This window comes from Octopus sinensis, linkage group LG17 (assembly GCF_006345805.1).
Source record: "Octopus sinensis linkage group LG17, ASM634580v1, whole genome shotgun sequence".
NCBI classification, from domain to species: Eukaryota; Metazoa; Mollusca; class Cephalopoda; order Octopoda; family Octopodidae; genus Octopus; species Octopus sinensis.
Window position 1 is genome coordinate 43,868,783 of NC_043013.1, and position 22,561 is coordinate 43,891,343.

Below are 22,561 nucleotides of genomic sequence, written 5' to 3' on the forward strand. Positions count from 1 at the left end.
CTCAAGTTAGAGAAGGGGTGTGTATTATACACAAGGTTTAGGTTTTTCAGAGATACAGCCCCCTAAAATTCCCCTGCGTATTATACTCAAAGGCAGACTATACTTGAAGATTTACGGTAACCCTTCCTTACTCTGTTTTTCTTGGAACAAACTACATTTGTTTTAATTAACTTTGAAAATAATGAAGAATTTAGTAAAATAACCGTCTTGGGCCGACCAAGGCCTTGTGAGTGGATTTTGTAGACGGAAACTGAAAGAAGCCCGTCGTATATATATATATATGTGTGTGTGTGTGTGTATGTTTGTGTGTCTGTGTTTCTGCCCCCAACATTGCTTGACAACCTCTGCTGGAGTGTTTATGCCCCCGTAACTTAGCGGTTTGGCAAAAGAGACTGGCAGAATAAGTACTAGGCTTCCAAAGAATAAGTCCTGGGGTCGATTTGCTCGACTAAAGGCGGTGCTCCAGCATGGCCGCGGTCAAATGACAGAAACAAGTAAAAGAGTAAAAGAGCAAAGAGAGTATGCGTCCATGTTCTTACAAAAAAACTAAGTGTATTTCGACTTGGAGGTTTACGACAAAATCCTGGAGGAAACTAATAGTATTAATCATCAATGTAATCGTTTAACATCCACTTTCCATGCTGGCATGGGTTGGACGGTTTGACTGAGGACTGGCGAACCAGATGGCTGCACCAGGCTCCAGTCTTGATCTGGCAGAGTTTCTACAGCTGGATGCCCTTCCTAACGCCAACCACTCCGAGAGTGCAGTGGGTGCTTTTACGTGCCACCAACACGGGGGCCAGTCAGACGGTACTGGCAAAGACCTCGCTTGATTTTTTTTTTTTAGCAAAAAGTCCTAATCAGGAGAGCTATGATCAAAGATATTCCTGCTATGTCTGTCTTGCCTTAATATATCTAGAACTATACTAAGGCAGCAAGCTGGCAAAAATCATTAGCAAAATGCTTAGTGGTATTTCATCCATCCTTATGTTCTGAGTTCAAATTCCACTGAGGTCAACTTTGCCTTTAATCCTTTCAGGTAAAATAAGTACCGGTCAAGCACTGAGGCCAATGTAATCAACTTAGCTCTCCCTTGAAATTGCTGGCCTTGTGCCAGAATTTGAAACCAATATATGTGGAACTACATTAGTGAATGTAGTTCTTTTTTTTGTGTAAGAAAGTATGCTGTGATTTCAAGGGAATTTAGCAAATATTTTTAGCAGGTTGAGTGTAGGGGGCTGCCTTCTTGGTTTATGAATTAACAAGAATATGGCATGGGTGAAACTAGGGATCTAGATTTTGGCAACATGAACGTGGTATTCATAAACCATATAGGATCCAATAAAAGATGATGTTTGAAAAATACTTACCGCACTCGAATGTGTTCTGTTTTGATGTTTCGCTCTGTCTGAAGCGTTACTGAAGGCCTTCGTGCATCCAGGGAATTCACACATGTACGGTTTCTCTCCAGTGTGGGACCGAAGATGAGTTTTGAGATTCTCAAGCCGTGAATAAGCTTTCGAACAGCCTTCAAACTGTTAAAGAAAACAAATACAATATGAAAATCAATAGTGGAGGCCACACCCTCCTCCTTCGGTAATTCATTTACCCACTCTCTCAAAAATTGTTGGCCCTGTGCCAAACTTTTGAAATTATTATTATAGTTATTATCATCATCAGCAGCATTACTGCTGTTGGTGAGCTGGCAGAATTGTTAGATTGCTGGGGGAAATGTTTAGTGGCATTTCAGCCATCTTCATTCATGTTCTGTGTTCAAATTCCGCCAAGGTCAACTTTGCCTTTCAAGCTTCTTGTGGTCAGTAAAATAAATACCAGTTGAGTACCGAGGTCAATATATTTGACTCACATCCTTACCCCTAAATTGCTGGCCTTGTGCCAAAATTTGAGATCCTCATCATCATTATTATTATTGTTGTTGTTGTGAAGGTGCATGGCTCAGTGGTTAGAACGTCAATCTTACAACCGTGAGGTTGTGAGTTTGAATCTCGGACCGGGCTGCGTGTTGTGTTCTTGAGCAAGACACTTTATTTTCACATTGCTCCAATTCACTCAGCTGTAGAAATGAGTTGCAATGTCACTGGTGCCAAGCTGTATCGGCCCCTTTGCCTTTCTCTTGGATAACATTGGTGGCATGGAGAGGGGAGGCTGCTATGCATGGGCGACTGCCGGTCTTCCATAAACCTTGCCCGGATATGTGCCTGGGAGGGTAACTTTCTAGGTGCAATCCCATGATCATTCATGACCAAAGGGGGTCTCCACACCGTTATTATTATTATTATTATTATTATTGTTGTTATTGTTATTATTATTATTATTTTTTAGATAAATAGATAGTGGTGAAGATGAGGTTAACCTGGAGGAATTCCTAACATTTCAAACTACATTTACTGTAAAATTTTTATTCAATGCTGAAATTTCATAAAACATCTGTCAATTATAAAATACTTCAGATTATTTTACAGAAGTGAGTTTAGGACTAAACCATCTGAGGAATCAGTATTATTGCCACAAACACAATGTAGAATTGATGAGAAAATATAAATAGGCGTAGGAGTGGATGTGTGGTAAGTAGCTTGCTTATGAACCACATGGTTCTGGGTTCAGTCCCACTGTGTGGCACCTTGGGCAAGTGTCTTCTACTATAGCCTCAGGCCAACCAAAGCCTTGTGAGTGGATTTGGTAGACGGAAACTGAAAGAAGCCCATCGAATATATGCATATATATGTATATGTGTGCAGATGTTTGTGTGTCTGTGTCCCTCCAACATTGCTTGACAACCGATGGTGGTGTGTTTACATCCCCGTAACTTAGCAGTTCGGCAAAAGAGACCGATAGAATAATAAGTACAAGGCTTAAAAAGAATAAGTCCTGGGGTCGATTTGCTCGACTAAAGGCGGTGCTCCAGCATGGCCACAGTCAAATGACTGAATCAAGTAAAAGAGACCCTTTAGTCCACAGTCTGACACCGTATCAGTTTCAGTCAGCTACTAATTAAATTTAGGGATAACACAAAATACACAAAGGAAAATCCCCAAACAAATACAGTGATAGATCAATGTGAATCAGGGAGAACTTACTGAGCATTTATGGGGTTTTTCTCCTGTATGTCGTCTCATGTGGACGACCAGCATGTACTGGGCCTTAAAAGGTTTCTCTTCTCGGTTACATTCCCTCCACTTGCACACAAAGGATTTCTTGTTCAACTGGATGTGGTCCTGGTTAATATGCTAAAATAAAACAAAACATTTTATTCAGATGTTAACAAATTTAACCCTTTCGTTACCATATTTATTTTGAGATGCTCTGTGTTTCATTCAATTAATTTTAAATATAACGAGGAATTTATTAAAAAAAAAACTTAGTTATCATTAGGCCAGTGTTGGGAACATAAATTGTGACTAAGGTTTGGTGTAAGATTTTGATTCAATACTTATGAAAGTAAGACATTTGTACTACAGAGCCAGAGGCAGTTTTGGCCGGGTTGGTATCAAAAGGGTTAAACAGAAAAAGAAAATAAAACAAAATCAGAAAGAACAATGCAAAATGAAAAAAGGAGTTGGTGGTATCAAATCAGATGATTAGTTAAGTATACCAACAAAGGAATGGTAGGATCCATTTAACAGACTCTATCCAGATTAACTCAAAATGCTTAAGTGAATCTGAGGTTATGGTAGAAGACACTCGTCCCATTGGTCCTGATAAATTTCTTTATAACTCACTTCCATAAAACCAGTGGTTAGTTATGGACTGTTCTAAACAGATAGCAAATAAAAATCTCTCTTCTTGTTATTTTACTCCTAATTTCTCAACAAAGACATGATGGTTGTTTGGGGGCAAATATGACAATTTGTGTATGTTTTTCTATTTCCTGTTCAGTTGGAAATTTAATCTAAGACTCTGTTGTTGCTCCATGGAAGAGTATTTTGGAGCATTCAGAAATAGGTCAATGGTTAATAAGCTCTAGATTCAATTGCAATGTGTGACGCCAAAGGCAAGTGTCTTTGACTATAAGTTGATCAATGCCTTAAGAGTAGATCTCGGAAATTGTACAAAAACCCCTCATGTGTGTGTGTGTGAGTGTGTGCGCGCGTGTGTGTGTGTGTGTGTGTGTACACATGCACACATACACACAATCAGTCAGTAGTTCATAAATCCAACAAGAAGCACACTAAATCTTTAGAGCAGTAACACTTGAAAAGTTGTTTGTTATGGCTGGTCAGGGAGTGACCATTGGTTTCAAATTTGTAAAGTTCTTAGCAGTATACTCTTTTACTTGTTTCAGTCATTTGACTGTGGCTATGCTGGAGCACCGCCTTTAGTCTGTAGCTCTTATAAATAGTTGATAAAGAAGGCTCTGTAATTATGCTACTGAAATAGGAGAAAATGTACACACTGGGTTCATGTTGGTGAACTTTTAAAAGACTCCGCCGGTTACGACGACGAGGGTCCCAGCTGATACGATCAACGGAACAGCTTGCTCGTGAAATTAACGTGCAAATGGCTGAGCATTCCACAGACACGTGTACCCTTAACGTAGTTCTCGGGGATAATCAGCGTGACACAGAGAGTGACAAGGCTGACCCTTTAAAATACAAGTACAACTCATTTTTGCCAGCTGAGTGGACTGGAGCAACGTGAAATAAAGTGTCTTGCTCAAGGACACAACGCGTCGCCGGGAATCAAACTCACAACCTTACGATCATGAGCCGAATGCCCTAACCACTAAGCCACGCGCCCTCACTGTTGGTGAACTAGAGCTGTTGTCTAAGTTGTGCAAAAGTCATGAGAAGGACTGTTGAAGCAGTAAAAATACGAATGTGGTTATCTCAGCTGTGGACAGTCACAAACTGAAGTTTGGTACTCAAAACATACCTATTTCTTTACTACCCACAAGGGGCTAAACACAGAAGGGACAAACAAGGACAGACAAACGAATTAAGTCACTTCCATCGACCCCAGTGTGTAACTGGTACTTAATTTATCGACCTCGAAAGGATGAAAGGCAAAGTCGACCTCGGCAGAATTTGAACTCAGAATGCAGTGGCGGACGAAATACCCCTAAGCAGTTCGCCCGGCATGCTAACGTTTCTGCCAGCTCGCCGCCTTTGGCACTCAAAACATACATATTTATAAGTTTTGTAAAGGAACATTCTAGCAGCTTCTAGAAAGATCTATCAAGTGGTGTCTCAATGCTGATTAGTCCATAACTTGGCCAATCACATGTAAAAGCTGTTGCTAAGCTGTGATTTTAACTTGGCAATTTGTCAATTCAGTTTTAAATCTTGCTACTGGACATAAAAAAAAAATCCCACTGAATATTTTATCTGTTGCACAAAAACGTTTGTGTAACTATAAACTATGTGTATCTCGCTCTTTAGAAGTGGTACACCATACCTCTGTGTGTTACAAGAGGAGACTAAGAGGGTTGGTTTGTTGTTTGTTTGTTCCTTCTCGAGCCGTGCTTGGCTCATAAGGGCCGGTTTCCCGGTTTCTTGGCGTATAGGCTCCCCACCTGGACGGGACGCTGGTCTGTTGCAGGTGAGCTGCAAGATGCAGGAGGAAAGAGTGAGAGAAAGTTGTGGCGAAAGAGTCAGCAGAAGTTCGCCATTACCTTCTGCCGGGGCTGCGTGGAGATTAGGTGTTTTCGCTCATAAACACACACATCGCCCAGTCTGAGATTCGATCCTGCGATCCCTCGACCGCGAGTCCGCTGCTCTAACCACTAGGCTTTGTGCCTCCACAAGAGGGTTGGTTTCCAGCAGTAAAACACTGCCTCAAAATGCTCTGTCCAAATGTTGCCAACAAACAAGAGCAGATGTTAAAGATGATCAATATATGTATGTACAAAACACAAGCAAGTAAAAAAACCTGAAGGCTCAATCAGGCTGTTAAAAACAGAACCAAACTCTGTTTCACATTACATTCTACCAGCTTAAATAAAGAAAGATGCATTAGATAATGCAATTCTTGATATACAATAGGGTGCTATGGTCCCAGACAGAATGCCATTGTAATCCTCTGGGGTGGGGGTCAAGACTGACAACAACAATATATACTAAGATGACAAAAATAGATTAGAATAGAATAGACCAATTTACATACCCGAACCAGATCTTCTTGGGTTTCGAATTCCCTTAAGCATTCATCCCAGTGACAATTGGTCTCAATGAAGTCTGGTTCACCTTCTTGTGGAATATGATTGCTCCCTCTCTGCAAATCTTCAGCACAGGCTTTTTCTTCATCTTCTTCACCAGGGTCAGACACTGCTATTTAAAAATAAGTTTATATATATATATATATATATATATCATCATCATCATCATCTTTTAGCGTCCGCTTTCCATGCTAGCATGGGTTGGACGGTTCAACTGGGGTCTGTGAAGCCAGAAGGCTGCATCAGGCCCAGTCTGATCTGGCAGTGTTTCTACGGCTGGATGCCCTTCCTAACGCCAACCACTCCATGAGTGTAGTGGGTGCTTTTTACGTGCCACCCGCACAGGTGCCAGACGGAGCTGGCAAACAGCCACGGACGGATGGTGCTTTTTACGTGCCACCAGCACGGGGGCCAGGCGAGGTTGGCAATGGCCACGATCGGATGGTGCTTTTTACGTGCCACCGGCACGGAGGCCAGCCGGGGCAGCGCTGGCTATGGCCACGATCGGATGGTTATATATATATATAATAATATTAGGGAGTAAATCCAAACTTATAGGGAAAAATTAGATTTAGGATTAAATCTAATTTTACAGTATAAATATATATATTTATATATTAAATTAGAGATAAATATAAATTAATAATTTACAAAATTTTTTTAAATTTTGTATATTATATTAATTAATTTTATTTCTATGTTTTGGTTTATGTTTTTCACTGTTTGATTTGCCTAATAGTGGTTTTATCTCTAATTTAATATATAAATATATTTATATATATATTCAAATTCTCAAACGCAGGATAATGCTAATAATATAGCTTGAAGAGGATAAGCTACCCCTATTTTGCAGAAAAAAGTGTTGCTGGCTGCCAACACTTTTTTTCTGCAAAATAGGGGTAGCTTATCCTGTTCAGTCTATATTATTAGCATTATCCTACGTTTGAGAATTTAAAATCACTTCTTTAACTTTCTAAGACAACTCAATGCTTCTAAAGCAAACTTCATTTGTTTATGTTCTTCGTAATTTAAATTTATATATATATATATATATTACACACGAACACACATATATATATATATGTATATTTGTGTGTGTGCATGTACATATATATGGGTACATAGATGGGTAAAATAGCACAAATGGAACAAGAGTATAAGAGAAGGGCAATTGGATAATGTGAGAGGTTAAAATAGGAAGACAAAAATTCAAAGAGAAGAGGACAAAATGTAAATACACACAGACTCCAAAAGAATTAACACAGAAAGTTGTGTATGGTGAATTCTACACTAAAAAAAGCAAAAGAAAAAGAAGTAGACAGACGTTTCAGGTGAACACTTTATTAAAGTAGAGTTTAAAAAAATAAGGAAGAAGAAAAAGAAACAACACCTGTTTAAAGCACATGTTTGCCTTTCAAATACATGGTGTGTGCACGTGTATATGCATTCATATATATCTGTGTGTGTGTGTGTATGTATGTATATGTGTATATATATATATATATATATATATATAGTGTAGGCACGTGGCTTTGTGGTTAGGGCATTCGGCTCATGATCGTGAGTTCAATTCCTGGCGACACGTTGTGTCCTTGAGCAAGACACTTTATTTCACATCGCTCCAGTCCACTCAGCTGGCAAAAATGAGTTGTACCTGTATTTCAAAGGGCCGGTCTTGTCACATTCTGTGTCAAGCTGAATCTCCCTGAGAACTACGTTAGGGGTACGCGTGTTTGTGGAGTGCTCAGCCACTTGCACGTTAATTTCACAAGCAGGCTGTTCCGTTGATCGTATCAGGTGGGACCCTCATCATTGTATCCGACGGAGTGCTCCTATACACACACACACACACAAAGAGAGAAGTAACAGAGAAAGAAAGAGTAAGCTATGCCTGGCTCAATATCTACCAGTATATTTGTTATCAGTTTTCATCTTGAATTGTTAACATACAGGTATGTAAATAATTCTCAATTAACTGAATATTCTTCTCTGCCAACAAAGATCAATTTTTCCTCTAAGCAGGTAAATTAATTCTTTTTTTTTATGATTTAGTCTAGGGGATGGTGTTGTGCCTATTAACTTCATAGATCCCCTGGGACCAGCTGCGAATAACTTTAAGTTGATGGCTGCAGTAAAAATATGGGCATGGAGGGAATTCTAGAAAACTCATATTTTGAGGACAAAATACTAAACGCAGTTCAAGGCTAACTTATGGTTAGCCTTGAACAAGGAGGCCAATATGATCAGAATTTCTCCATCTACAATCATCCTGTCTTATTCAGACATTCATTTAGGACTGCATTATCAAATGTATTCTTTTCTAAAGATACTAGGATGTGATTTGAGGAAGATTTAGCTACTTTTTCTAGAAGATCAGGCAGCCACACTAAGATTTCTTCATTGGTTACCTTCATTTCATTTTGTAGCTAGCTCCTGGTCAACCATTGCAAAATAGACCATTGACCAATAGTGACCCAGCTATCATCATCCCATCATTTATCTTGGTATAGTCTATCTAAGACTACACATTATCTAATGTTTTCTTTCTTTTTGATGAGGGCAATGTATGAATCGAAGAAAAATTTTGTTGTTATTTCTGGAAAGTTTGAGTGATCACATGGTTCTCTTGCCAGCTTCCTTCAATTTTTAAAATTTTGTATGGCGTAGAGTATGTTAACTTACCTTGGAGGCATTCCACTTCTTTTTTAATTTTGGATCGTTTAAATATGTCTGCTGCTTGTTCCATTGTACTACTACTGACCACACTACTACCTGCATCACACTTGCTTGTGGAGGATGACATCTGGTAGAAGGAAAAATACAAAACATCGGTGAAAGACAACGATAAAAGAAGAATCTCTCAAACTGCCTACAGCATGAAAAATACATAATTAAGTGAAGGCTAACATGCTTTAATATATTGAGCAAAAAGAAGGTGGCATGCTGGCTGAGTCATTACCGTGCCAGGAAAAATGCTTGGCAGCATTTCATCTGACTTTACCTTCTGAGTTCAAATCCTACCAGGCTCAACTTTGCCTTTCATCCTTTAGGAATTGATAAAATAAAGTACCAGTCGAACACTGGGATTGATGTAAGCAATTTATCCCCACTCCAAACTTGCTGGTCTCAAGCCAAAAACTGAAACAAATATATACGTACAGGGTTGGCCAAAAGTCACCTGCCAGTAAATCAAAATTCCATAAATACTATCTGTAATTCTGTGACTTGAATGGAAAAAATGTGTCGCTCAAGAAGGACTTCAGTTTGAACAATTTTTATGATATCTTAAATGCTTTTATTAAATTCATTAAGTTGTTAAACTTAAATAAATCTTGGAATTAAATGGTTTTGATTTACTGTCAGGTGACTTTTGGCCAACCCTGTATATTGAGTAAAAAGAAAAAGAGCATAATTGTTCATTTTAATGATAATTGTCAATGGCAAGGGAGGCAACTCTAAAATTGAAATTGATTAAAAATTTCAATGAGAACACGCACTTGGTATGAGTATGATATTTGGTAATAGTGACATGTTTCAGTCATATTAAACCTCCTTAGTAAACCATTCTTTCATTCATACTTACCAGGTCTTAGAATAACTATAACGTTACATGGGATTTTAGTGACAAATACTCACCAATGAGGACATTTCAATAATACAATACTAATAACTGCAAAACTAAAAATAATAAATGAAAGTTTTGTTCTAGTTTTTTTTTTTTAAGTAATCATCACCTTCAAATTTACTGCTAGAGTACTATTCGTGTTATAGGACAGCTATTGGTTTTGTATTATCATTGGTATAATACTATCAGTGATATAGTACTGTTATTGATATAATACTATCAGTGGTACCATACCATCAATATAAAACTGTAAGTGGTTTAGTCTCCTTTGAAGATACTTACAAGACCATCCTGGCAGACAAGAGAAAAGGGTGGGAAAACAAAACACACCTGGCCCTGATCAGCCCACTTTCACTTGCAGACTCTACAGTTGTGTCTGTCAGTTCTGAATTGGACTTGCCAGGGATCAGAATGCTAACATTTCTGCCAGCTCGCTACCTTACATATATATAATGTTAAAAGCAAAAGAGATGAAGGATACATCAATTAAAATTGAAGAGGGAAAATGTTGTATTTGAGACAGTACTTTACGAGGGAATGGAGGAAAGGGTGAGTTAGAAATATTAGACATGCTCTTCTTTCTTTACATCAAATATATCATCATCATCATCGTTTAGCGTCCGCTTTCCATGCTAGCATGGGTTGGACGATTCAACTGGAGTCTGGGAAGCCAGAAGGCTGCACCAGGCCCAGTCTGGTCTGGCAATGTTTCTATGGCTGGATGCCCTTCCTAATGCCAACCATTCCGTGAGTGTAGTGGGTGCTTTTACGTGCCAGACGAGGCTGTTATATACTTTATAGAATTGTATATACTTTATAGAACTGTATATACTTTATAGAATTAAGTGGGTTGTTGTATTGTAGTCTCAGCTTGTCAAGCAGACTTTGTTGACATCCTTTTTGTCTCCGGAGACAATGGAGTTGCACATAAAATAATCTAGTCCAGCTTTTACATTTCATGTCCTAATACATCTCCTGCTGTGGATGTGTAGTCCTACCCTGGACAAACACTCCCTCTGGCAGGTGCCGCAAATGTAGCGAAGACTTTGCCTGGCTGGTTGTAATGTCATAGTTTCTTGTTGACGTCTTTTGTTGTCTTTCCATTTCTCCTCTCTCCTTCTGTCACTCCTTTGTGTTCCCTCTTTTACGGTCCGTCGCCAATCTCCACGGTTGCTGGCAACTGCTTCCCAGTTGCTAATATTGATGTCGCAGGCCTTCATGTCCCTTTTGCAAACATCCTTGTATCATAAGAACAGTCTTCCCACAGACCTAGTGCCCCTAGCAAGCTCCCCGTAGAGTAAGTCCTTGGGGATTCTGCCATCTTCCATACAACTAACATGTCCGAGCCATCTTATACGTCTTTGTGTGAGGAGTGCAAACATGCTTGGTATTCCTGCTTGCTTGAGGACATCTTGTTGGGGACACGATTCTGTCATTTGATGCCAAGGATTTTTCAAGCAGACACATAAATAAACAGCTAAACAATTAGACATGATCCACAAATTCATTATGAGAAATGAGCAATATCCTGTCTTATATGTGAATTTTCTGTTTGTTCCTTTGTTGTCTCTAAATTTTGGAACTTATTATTTAATGTAATGCCATGCACCATTCTTATTTTTACTTATTTGGTAGTCATCATCATCATTATCATTTAACGTCTGCTTTCCATGCTGGCATGGGTTGGATGGTTTGACAAGAGCTGGCTAGGCAGGAGCCTGGTTCTGTTTTGGCATGGTTTTTATAGCTGGATGCCCTTCCTAGCACCAACTACCCCACAGAGTGGACTGAGTGCTTTTTACATGGCACCAGTACAGGTGGGATCAGTTTTTGCATGGTTGTACAGCTTTAATGAGAATCTTGTGCTTGGTGACAATGGCAGATTTCCTTGATTCGAGGAGACAATTTTATTAGCTTCAGCCATGAATCACCACCATTTGTCATTTCAAGTTTGCTTCTTTTGGCTCAAAGCAAATCTTCAACAACATTAAACCACACTAAACAAAATAAGGCTAAAAAAAAATAAGATTTTGGATCTCACACTCCACCACAATTTCCCCAGGTCCCACCAGTGAGGCATAGACTCCATGTTTGGAATCACTGGTATAGAGTGTCTATATGTTCTTGATATTGTACAACCCCAGGTCAACCCTGACTGAGCAAATCTAGAGCACAAATGTAAATCAAGAAATCCATAAAATGGAAGTTGTGTGTGTGTTGTCGCTTAGCACCAGGAGAACCCTTACTGAGCAGACTTATGATCAAATACATTCCAGCTATTGGGGCCATCCGAGGTTTTTTAAATGTACAAATCTAATGTGTTCAGTTCTTACATAGAGGATAATCTGGGAGAGTTCTGGCTGTCATTTCAAAATTACTGACTGATTGCTGCATGCGTGTGCATGCGTTTATTTGTGTATATGTGTGTGTGTGTGTGAGAAGAGGTATGTGTTTGTTTGTTTGTGGTGTGTAATACTGATTTCAAATTTTTGCACAAGGCCAGCAATTTTGGGGGAAGTGGTAAGTTGATTACAACAACTGCAGGCCTCAACCTGTTTCCATGGAAGGTAATATTTCCTCATGACAAGTCTTCAGGGAATATCGAGAACAAACAACACTGCTTGTATGACAGTGAGACTCATCTACAATTACTACCCAATGTCAAGACAAAGGGACACAAACATAAAGACACCCACCCTTAGGTACATTCATGCATATACATATACAATGGATTTCTTCCAATTTCTGTTTACCAAATTCAGTCACAAAGCTTTGGTCAACCTAGAGCAGTGGTTTTCAACCAGGGTTCCGCCAGTACAGTCCAGGGGTTCCGCAAGAAGTTACAAAACTGCTAAAATCGGCAATAATTTTTAATTCTCCTGTGCAGATATGTGTGCATAAGACTATTAAATTATTGCACAGGGGTTCCTCGAGCCAGTGGAATGTTTCCTTGGGGTTCCGCTCCAGCAAAAAGTTTGAAAAGCATTGACCTAGAGATATAGTAGAAGATACTTGCCCAAGGTGCCAAACAGTGGGAATGAACCTGAAACAATGTTGTTTGGAAGCAAACTTCTTAACCATACAGCCACACCTGTGCATATATTTAAATAATTAAGACAGAAAAAGAAACAACAAAAATAAAATAAGAATAAAACACTGTTGGTGAGGGTTAGAGGCACATGGAAGGTTTGGATTTTACCTACCTGGGGTTCATGCTTTGGAATTGGATGAGCAATTGGTTGAGATGAAGGCGGCAAGACTTGACCGAGAGGCGGCTGTCGGGCAAACATTGGATGCATGACTGGGTAAAAAAATGGTGATGGTGCGAAAGCTGTGGCACGGAGGTAGGGTGCTGTAGGGATGTGTTGGTGTGCTGGACTTACTGCTCCGAATGAAGCTGCGGAAGAAGTAGTGGACAGATAGAGAGATAAAGCTCTGTGTGTGTGTATAATTAAGGAATTATTAATTTAATAATTAATAAATTTTACCAAGTAGTTTCAGTATGGAAAGAGAAGCATTATCAGTAGAAACTTTTACAAAAAGTTTTTTATATATAATTAAATATAATTAAGGGTTAAGCAACAACTTGCTTCACCACATACCGAAAATTTAGAAACAGCAGCCAAAGACAGATATGACTCCACTGTGGAGTCATATCTGTAGTAAAAAGGAATGAGCTGTCTTTGGCTGCTATTTCTAAATTTTCAGTATGTGGTGAAGCAACTTGTTGCTATAACCCCTAATTATATTTAATTATATATAAAAAAACTTTTTGTAAAAGTTTCTACCGATAATGGTTTTCTTTCCATACTGAAACTACTTGGTAAAATTTATTAATTATTAAATTAATAATTCTTTACCTAATATCTGTAATGATATATATATATACATACAAACACACACACATATATATGTAGATAGACAGACAGATAGACAAACCGATAGATAAACAACTGGTATTGTTGTTGCTTAGCTCAAATTCAGCTGTGATCAAATGCAGAACCTCCCTTTATATTTCCTACATAATGTAGTGAGATCTGAAACATTAGTGGGGTCTGCTTCATAATTGCACAATTTCCTTTACTCTAACTTTCTTGAAATAGGCATGAATGTCACACCTAACTCCCCTTCTTTCTTCCGTTTAAAACAATCTCAATGCCCATATGAAAAGGTCTTGAAGCATCACCTTACCTCTCTGACTAAGCCATATAAAGATATGATGAGCTAAGTATCAGTAACGAAAGCACAATAAGATTGGAGTTGTCTCCGATACTATCTAAGAAAATGAAAATATTAGTATTAGTTATTGACTAAGAATGTACTTTTTTTTCTTATTCCTCATTAGTTTTTTAATACTCTCTGCATTAACCCTTTAGTGTTCAGATTATTCTATCAAACATAATGCTTATTGATTCACATTGATTCATTATCTCATATCTATTTCTTTTACTACCCACAAGGGGCTAAACACAGAGAGGACAAACAAGGATAGACAAACGGATTAAGTCGATTATGTCGACCCCAGTGCATAACTGGTACTTATTTAATCGACCCCGAAAGGATGAAAGGCAAAGTCGACCTCGGCGGAATTTGGACTCAGAATGTAGCGGCTGACGAAATACCTATTTCTTTACTACCCTCAAGGGGCTAAACACAGAGAGGACAAACAAGGACAGATAAACAGATTAAGTCGATTATATCGACCCCAGTGCGTAACTGGTACTTAATTTATCGACCCCGAAAGGATGATAGGTAAAGTTGACCTCGGCGGAATTTGAACTCAGAACATAGTGGCAGATGAAATACTGGTAAGCATTTCGTCCGGCGTGCTAACGTTTCTGCCAGCTCGCCGGCTTGTCTCATATCGTCAAGATCTTGATGGTGTAATTACTTAATGTAGAATAACATTGTAGGGTAGGTGTGAGAGCCCGGATCTGGTCAGTTTGAACATAACACATTAACTATTTTGGCCGGATATGGCCGGTTTAAATACTAAAGGGTTAAATATATCAGCAGTAATTTAGTCTTGGTATCAGATGACAACATAGTTGAGCAGGAATGAGAGCAAGATAATGAAAGTAAGAGGTATTTACCAGCAGATAAGTGACCATAGGAGCCACTAGCAGCACTTGAGCTACGAGAATTGTGAGGAAGTGGTGTTAACTGGAGTGAGCCTTCAGAACTTCGCGTTAAGCTTTGGATGTCGAAGTAGTCGGATATTGGAGAATGAGACAAAGCCCGCTTGCGGCTTTTTGATATATTGGTTGGTCGGGGACTTGTTAATCGGGAACCTGAATGATGTAAAAATAAAAAAAAAATTTTAAAAAAAGAAACAAACAAGTAAGTTATTACATTGAAGCAAAATTAAAACCATTCGTTTAAATGTCTAAACTTATGAGGTGAGTTGTTATGGCAATTTTAATTTATTAAATTTTTGGGTTAGAAGATCGTTTAGCAATCATATGGTTTTGGGTTTAGTCTGATTGCATGGCATCTTGGGCAAGTGTCTTCTACTATAGCCCTAGGCTGAACAATGTGAGACAATTTGCTGGACAGAAACTGTGTAGAAGCCTCATCATCATCATCATCATCTTCATCATTCAATGTCTGTTTTTCATGCTATCAAGGGCTGACAGGAGCTGGCAAGGCTGGGAGTCGTACTAGGCTTCGTTGTCTGTTTTGGCAAGGTTTCTACAGCTGGATGCCCTTCCTAATGCTAAATATTTTGTAGAGTTTACCAGGTACCTTTTATGTGACGCCAGCGCCAGTGCTTTTTATGCAACACCAGCAACAGTGCTTTTTATGTGGCACCATCACCAAGAGGGTCGCCAAGTACCTTGCAAGACAGAAAAAGGTAAAATCCCCTCAACTAGGAGTGGAGAGTAGTATCAAGAGAGGGTTGGCTTTCTGCCAGCTGAGAGATTAAAAGTATAGAGGGACAGAGAATCAAAAAGCATTACATTTGACAGAGGAAGCTGAATGCCGAAGGATTAAATGTTAAATTCCTATTTACACCAGAATAGAAAGAAATTGGTTTCAAATTTTGGCAGAAGACTAGTAATATCAGGGGAAGGGGTAAGTCAATCATATCAACCCCAGTGCGCAACTGGTACTTATTTTATCAACCCTGCAGATGAAAGGCAAAGTCAACCTTGGAGGAATTTGAAATCAGAACAGATAGGAATTAAGATCTTGTATTTCTAAACTAAGGAAACGCTTGTTTTTAACGAAAGGAAGGAGCATAGGAGTGGCTGTGTGGTAAGTAGCTTGCTTACCAACCACATGGTTCCGGGTTCAGTCCCACTGCGTGGCACCTTGGGCAAGTGTCTTCTAGTATAGCCTCAGGCTGACCAAAGCTGTGTGAGTGGATTTGGTAGACGGAAACTGATAGAAGCCCGTCGTATATATGAATATATGTGTGTGTGTGTGTTTGTGTGTCTGTGTTTGTCCTCCCAACATCGCTTGACAACCGATGCTGGTGTGTTTACGTCCCCGTAACTTAGTGGTTTGGCAAAAGTGACCGATAGAATAAGTACTAGGTTTGCAAAGAATAAGTTCTGGGGTCGATTTGCTCAACTAAAAGCGGTGCTCCAGCATGGCCACAGTCAAATGACTGAAACAAGTAAAAGAGTAAAAGAGAGAGAGAGAGTAAAATGTAACAAGTATAGAAGAAAATAAAGAAAAAAAAAAACAAATTTTATTAATAATGCATTTTATTGTGTTAATTATCATAATATTTAATTACTTGTTAAAGGGTTATGAAAAAATTATTATAATTATGCTGTTCTTTTATCTTTTACTTGTTTCAATCATTGGACTGTGGCCATGCTGGGGCACCACTTGAAGAGTTTAGTCAAATAAACTGACCTCTGTAAATCTGCTACTTATTCTGTCGGTCTCTTTAGTCAAACTTTCAAGTTATGGGTGCGTAAACAAACCAACACCAGTTGTTAAGCAGTGGTGGTGTGGTGAAGGCACACACACACACACACACATTTATATAATGGGCTTCCATACAATTTCTGTCTATCAAATTCATTCACAAAGTATTGGTTGGCCCAGGGCTCTAGTTGAAGATATTTGCCCAAGGTGCTGTGCAACAGGACTGAACCTAAAACCAAGCAGTTGCAATGTTGAGCTTCTGAACCACACAGCCATGTCTACACCTATTTAAAAGACATTTTGTTTTTGTTAATTAATTCCTGTTGCTTTCTGTCGTAATTATTTTTTGTACAGAAAAGGGGTATGAATTTGGTGTACCTGCATTCAATGAAGAATGATGTGAAGAAGAAAAAGAAACGTTATTTACTTTCAAGAGATGCTGGTAATGTGATGCTTCCACTGCCAGGCGTTGGTGGGATCTCTGAGAACATACTGCGCTGACTTAGACTTAATGGGGACGGATAATCTATCAGGGAACCAGCACTTCCAATTGGAAAACCTGCAATGACATAAATCATAGACATTATAATAACAATAATGGTTTCAAATTTTGGCACAAGGCCAGCAAATTTAGGGAAGACATCAACCCCAGTGCTCAACTGGTACTTATTTTATCAACCCCGAATGGTTGAAAGGCAAATTTGACATTGGCGGGATTTTAACACAGGACATAAAGTCAGATGAAATGCCACTAAACATTATGCCTGATATGCTAAGAACTCTGCCAGCTCACTGCCTTGTTTAAAAAGTGGCCAGCAAGCCACTATGGAGAATAAAACCCTGCGCCTCACTAATTCCAGCTAAGTGCTCTGTACCATTAAGCTAAGTGACCCTTGACAAAGAAATAATATTAATAACAATAATGATAATAATAATAATAAAATACAACCCTCTTAAGTATAAAATAACCTGACTATGGAAAATGAAGAAGGTGAAAATAGTGCCAATTATTGTTGGGTCCTTGGGAACAGTATCAGAAGGTATCAAGGGGAATATAAAGGAAATTGGAATAGAGTGCCCGGGAGAACTGTTACAAAAGGTTTGCTTCTTTGGCACAGCCAGAATAATCAGGAAAGTACTAGGTAGTTGAAAAGAATGGATAGCATGGTACCATAGGCTGCAGGTAGCAAGCCTGCTATACATGCAAAACTCCAGGAGCTCCAACAAAATCTATGATAAAGAGAAATAATTATAAATGTCCTGATTCTGTACTAGGCAGTGGCTCTTGTGGCTTTTGATCTTAATGATTGGAAGTGTTATCACATACATCCTTTGGGTTACAACAAATATTCTGCTCAATATCACAGATTTGTTGGTCAGTTGCTTGATCTTAACTAGTTGAGCATGTCCCTTAATGGCTGATGATAAGTGCATCTCCGATCATGAGCAAAAGTAGTGGGGGTGGGGCATCACAGCCATGTTTTGAGAAGAATTGTTTGGGGTTTGGATAATTCACCTCTGGAAACATGGGTGTTTCATTCTCATCATCCTTAAACAAACCTTATTCAGGGACCTTTTGAATAGGATGGGCTACTCGACCTGCTGCAAGGTCATGCACTGTTTATCTTGATGTGAGATCACCATGTCGTGCACATATAGTTGTGATGCAAGTGCCTGGTGTACCCTTATCAGATGGGTAGTCATGATGGGTATATTGGGCTTCATATATTTTTACTCCAGTGTCACTTTGATGGCATGCACTGCTTTCTCACTCAATAATAATAATTGAATGACATCTGAGAAATGTGGGTTTGTCAGAGCAGCTAAATGGTGTGAGCAGAAACCTGAACAGGTGTTTGAGAATGACAAATTTAAGCTTTTGTGAGATTTCCCCATTCATTGTGATAGAATGATTGAGATAAGAAGGCCAAACATTGTAGTTGTCAACAAGAAAGCTAAAGAGGCTCAAATTATTGATATCTCCATCTCAGGAGACAGCAGAGTGAAAAATAAAAAGCATGATAAAGATGGAGAAGTATGAACCACTGAAGGAGGAGATAGGAAATTGTGGGGAAGAAGAAGGCTTTAACCCCTTACCCGGCAGAAACGAATATATGCGTTTTGACCGAAATCGTTTTTTTCCTATCTCTGGCGAGTTAACTCGTCAAAAGATAGACTCGCCAAAATCGACAGCAAACAAGTTCCTTCGTCTAAAAACGGGTTAACTCGTTTCTGCCCAATGCCGTAATTTAAAATCAATATTATTGAATTAAAATTCATAATAAATAAGGTTTGAAATATACCTCGAAATCACCATTCAAAACATAGTAAAATAAAACAATTAAAAAAATGTCTGAAAAAATACATTTATTTTCAAAATAATTGTTGGGTAAGGGGTTAATGAGTCCATTAGTGATTGGAGCATTTGGGATGCAATTTAGAAAGCTTTGAAGATTGTGAAAATAAAAGAGAAATTGATGGCAAGGTAACAGGTCATGTAGAAGACAGCACGTCTAGGTACAGCAAGGATTTTAAAGAAAGTCTTGTCTTTGTAAGGCACAGGTTCTTATTGATGTAATGTACAATATTCACATTTATAAAGGTTTTCCAGCAGTTACCAGTAGTGTATTGTGGGAAGCTAGAATCAAACCTAGCAGTAATTAAATTTCAAACAGAAAAGATTAGTGTTACTTGAGCTGTGGGAATAGAGTTTAGTTCATCATTATTTAAGAATTCCTTTTTACTATAAGCTGAATTTCAGCAATGGAAAACTCGACATTGTAAAGGCTAGTTGCTTGTGCTTCAAAGGGGTGCACTCTGGCTTGCTTTTGATGAGAGATGAAGATATACATTCTCTAGTGGCTTTTTCAGCCTCTGCTATGATGCAGGTGGGTTTTCACTTTTATACAATGGAAAGCATAGTGATGACCTACTATGGTATAGCAGGATATTCCTAGAAGCTGATTGGTCGGTAATCAGGGTGCATTATTTGACTCAAGTGTGGACTGGACCCAGATATCAAGGTTGTGAGGTTTTACTTCCAGGTCTCACTACAGACAGAGTGGATTCAAAATTTGCTGCTCATGTTTCAGGTGGTAGAGGAACAACAACAGCAACTGCAGTGGAGGCACAATGGCCCAGTGGTTAGGGCAACGGACTCGCGTTCATAAGAACGTGGTTTCGATTCCCAGACCGGGCATTGTGAGTGTTTATTGAGCAAAAACGCCTAAGCTCCACGAGGCTCCAGCGGGGATGGGGGGAGGGGCTGTACTCTTTTACGACAACTTTCTTTCATTCTTTCTTCCTATTTCTGCCACAAACCAGAGGAACCATGGTGTAACCCACTATGATGTGGTAAACTTTCAGACCCTAGTCTAGATTGCGAATTCTCTGTACTCCATGATGGTTCAGTTCTCCACCCGTTAAAAGCCACCGTTTACAGAATGAGGATAACAACGTAGCTTTCATGCCCGTGCAACCGCTAGTCTATCGCGTGTGGTGGGTGGATCTTCAAGTTGCCACACGCATTCTTAGTAGCTTAGACTAGGCTCGAATTAGAGATTATTCTTTGTGGCTAATGGCGTGAGTCCTGATCGGAAGAAGGAGAAGAAGACAGCAACTGCAGTAGGTTACAATCAAGAGCGCTGAGTGTGCTACTTCTAAATGTAAACTGAGTGCACCAATACCAACTATTTACTCAAGCAGATTGAGTGTAGCTATTTGGTGACCATAACAATACTAACAACAACAATAACAACAAAAGCAAGAAGAAGATTAGAAAATCATCTGCAAAGGTGAGTAATCAAAGAAAGCTATGTGATTGCTTGATTTACTAGAAATAGCAGCCAAATCTCTTTCAAATCATACTCTACTATTTTTTATAAGCTGAAGGATATATTGGATAATTTAGTCCATGATGGATTATACCTGGAAGAAATACGGATGAGACTTGCAGCTGGAACACCTTTGAATCACAGAAATGCTTGATCGTGGTTAACAACAATAGCAAAACTAACAACACCAAATGATTTTACCTGGTAACGAGGCAGGGCTACATCTCCGAGAGGCCAGTTGGTTGTGGTACAAATTCCTCTGTAACTGCTCCCAATGTAACCGAGATGTAAAGTGTGGCACAGCATCTGCATTTATTGGACTTCGCATACTCAATATGGAGACTTCCGGGTGGGAGGGACTGCTGGATAATCTGTGGAATAAGGGTGGAAAAATCAGTTGGTGTGAATTAGAACTCAGTTTGATGACTTTTTAAAAATTATGTTTGGAGAAAGGAGGAGGAAGGGAGGAAAAGGAGGCAGAAGAGGAAGAGGGAGGAAAGAAGATGAAGAAAAAGATAGAAAGAGCAACAAGGGGTAGAAGATGTTCAAAAGAACAGATAGCATGGTACCAGAGGCTGCAGGTAGCAAGCCTGCTACACATGCAAGACTCCAGGAGTTCCAACGAAACCTAAGTTAAAAAGAAAAATAACAATAGTAATAATAATAATAATAATAATTTCAAATTTTGGCACAAGGCCAGCAATTTAGGAAAGGAGGAAAGTTGATAACATTGACCCCAGCCCTCAACTGGTACTTATTTTATCGACCCTGAAGGGAAGAAAGGCAAAGTAGAACTTAGTAGAATTTGAACTCAGAACATAGAGACAGGCAAAATGCGACTAAACATTTTGTCTGGCATGTTAATGATTCTACCAGCTCACTCACTGTCTTACATAATAATTCTTTCTGTTATAGGTACAAGGCCTGAAATTTTTGGTGGGGAGGGGGTTAGTTGATCATAGTACTTATCTGGTACTTATTTTATTGACCCCAAAAGGTTGAAAGGTAAAGTCAACTGCAGCGGAATTCACAAGTGGGCGGGCAACAGTTCCTTCCTCACCAAGTGGAGTTTCAAAAAGTTGATGAAGGCTTGACAGCAGATTAAATTGTCTGTCCTCTGTCCTTTTAACCCTTTAGCGTTCACATTATTCTGCCAAAATTAATGCTTTTTCATCCACATTGTTTTGAACTAATCAGGCATTATCTTGTAGCTATGAGATTATGATGAAGTAGCTGTTAATTTTTAAAACGATATTGTAGGGTTGGTGTGAGAGACCAGATCTGGCCAGTTTGAACATAAAACAGGCAGAATACTTTTGGCCGGATATGACTGGTTTAAATACTAAAGGGTTAATCTCATCCACTATGCAATTTCTTTTACTGTAGTTACAAGATAAATGGAAGCTGCCTACCTTTTTTTGGCCCAAAGGCTGGTAGTGAGGCAATCTTCTCAATGAACTTGGCAGATAGCCAACAACATCTGTCAACATAATTTCACAAGCCAGCAATTTTCAGACAATGAATGAGTGCACACAGAATGGTTTTTAATATTTTCTGTGCATCACATATCCACTTGACAGCAGTGTGTCACTTTGTTGTGTATTTGAGGTACATTTTGTACCATTCAGAGGTACTATTTGTTCACTGTATAGCATTCTACTGTTCAAATAGCTTTCAGGAAAAAATGTAAGATCAACTAGAAATGTTATCTAAGACAGTCCAACATCCTAAACATGATGAAGTTCAACTGTTCTAAGGTAAACGCTATAAAACTTGGGTCAACACTTGTTATTTATGCAAACCCATAGAAGCAATTTGCAATACATTTATTTTTAATGATTTAGAAAAGATCTGGAAATGTGGCCTTACCCAGGTGTTGGATGATGAAATGCTGTCGGTGGAGGTGGTGGCCAATGGTATCGTCCTTCTAAAGTGTGAGTATTCAAGGGCAACGACTGGTTGATGGGAAGAGTTGGGTAAGGAAAAGGAATACCTGAAACAAAGCAGAAAATCAAGGAGACATTGATGATTTATTTTAGCCCCAAC

The 22,561-nt window shown here is 39.0% G+C and overlaps 1 protein-coding gene across 4 annotated transcripts in view; it reads right to left on the reverse strand.

Moving 5' to 3' along the window:
• LOC115220746 (zinc finger protein GLI4-like) overlaps nt 1–22,561 on the reverse strand; it is a 467,588-nt gene that overhangs the window by 18,598 nt on the left and 426,429 nt on the right. For 3 of the 4 annotated variants that reach the window (XM_036510542.1, XM_036510539.1, XM_036510540.1), the window contains exons 5-13: nt 22,385–22,508; nt 20,717–20,886; nt 17,110–17,241; nt 14,894–15,091; nt 13,004–13,197; nt 8,858–8,978; nt 6,124–6,287; nt 3,099–3,248; nt 1,371–1,535 (exon numbers count right to left, since the gene is read on the reverse strand). In XM_036510542.1, the coding sequence (XP_036366435.1) occupies nt 1,371–1,535; nt 3,099–3,248; nt 6,124–6,287; nt 8,858–8,978; nt 13,004–13,197; nt 14,894–15,091; nt 17,110–17,241; nt 20,717–20,886; nt 22,385–22,508 (1,418 nt within the window). The remainder of the gene's footprint in view (nt 1–1,370; nt 1,536–3,098; nt 3,249–6,123; nt 6,288–8,857; nt 8,979–13,003; nt 13,198–14,893; nt 15,092–17,109; nt 17,242–20,716; nt 20,887–22,384; nt 22,509–22,561) is intronic. The other variant, XM_036510541.1, reaches the window with a different exon arrangement.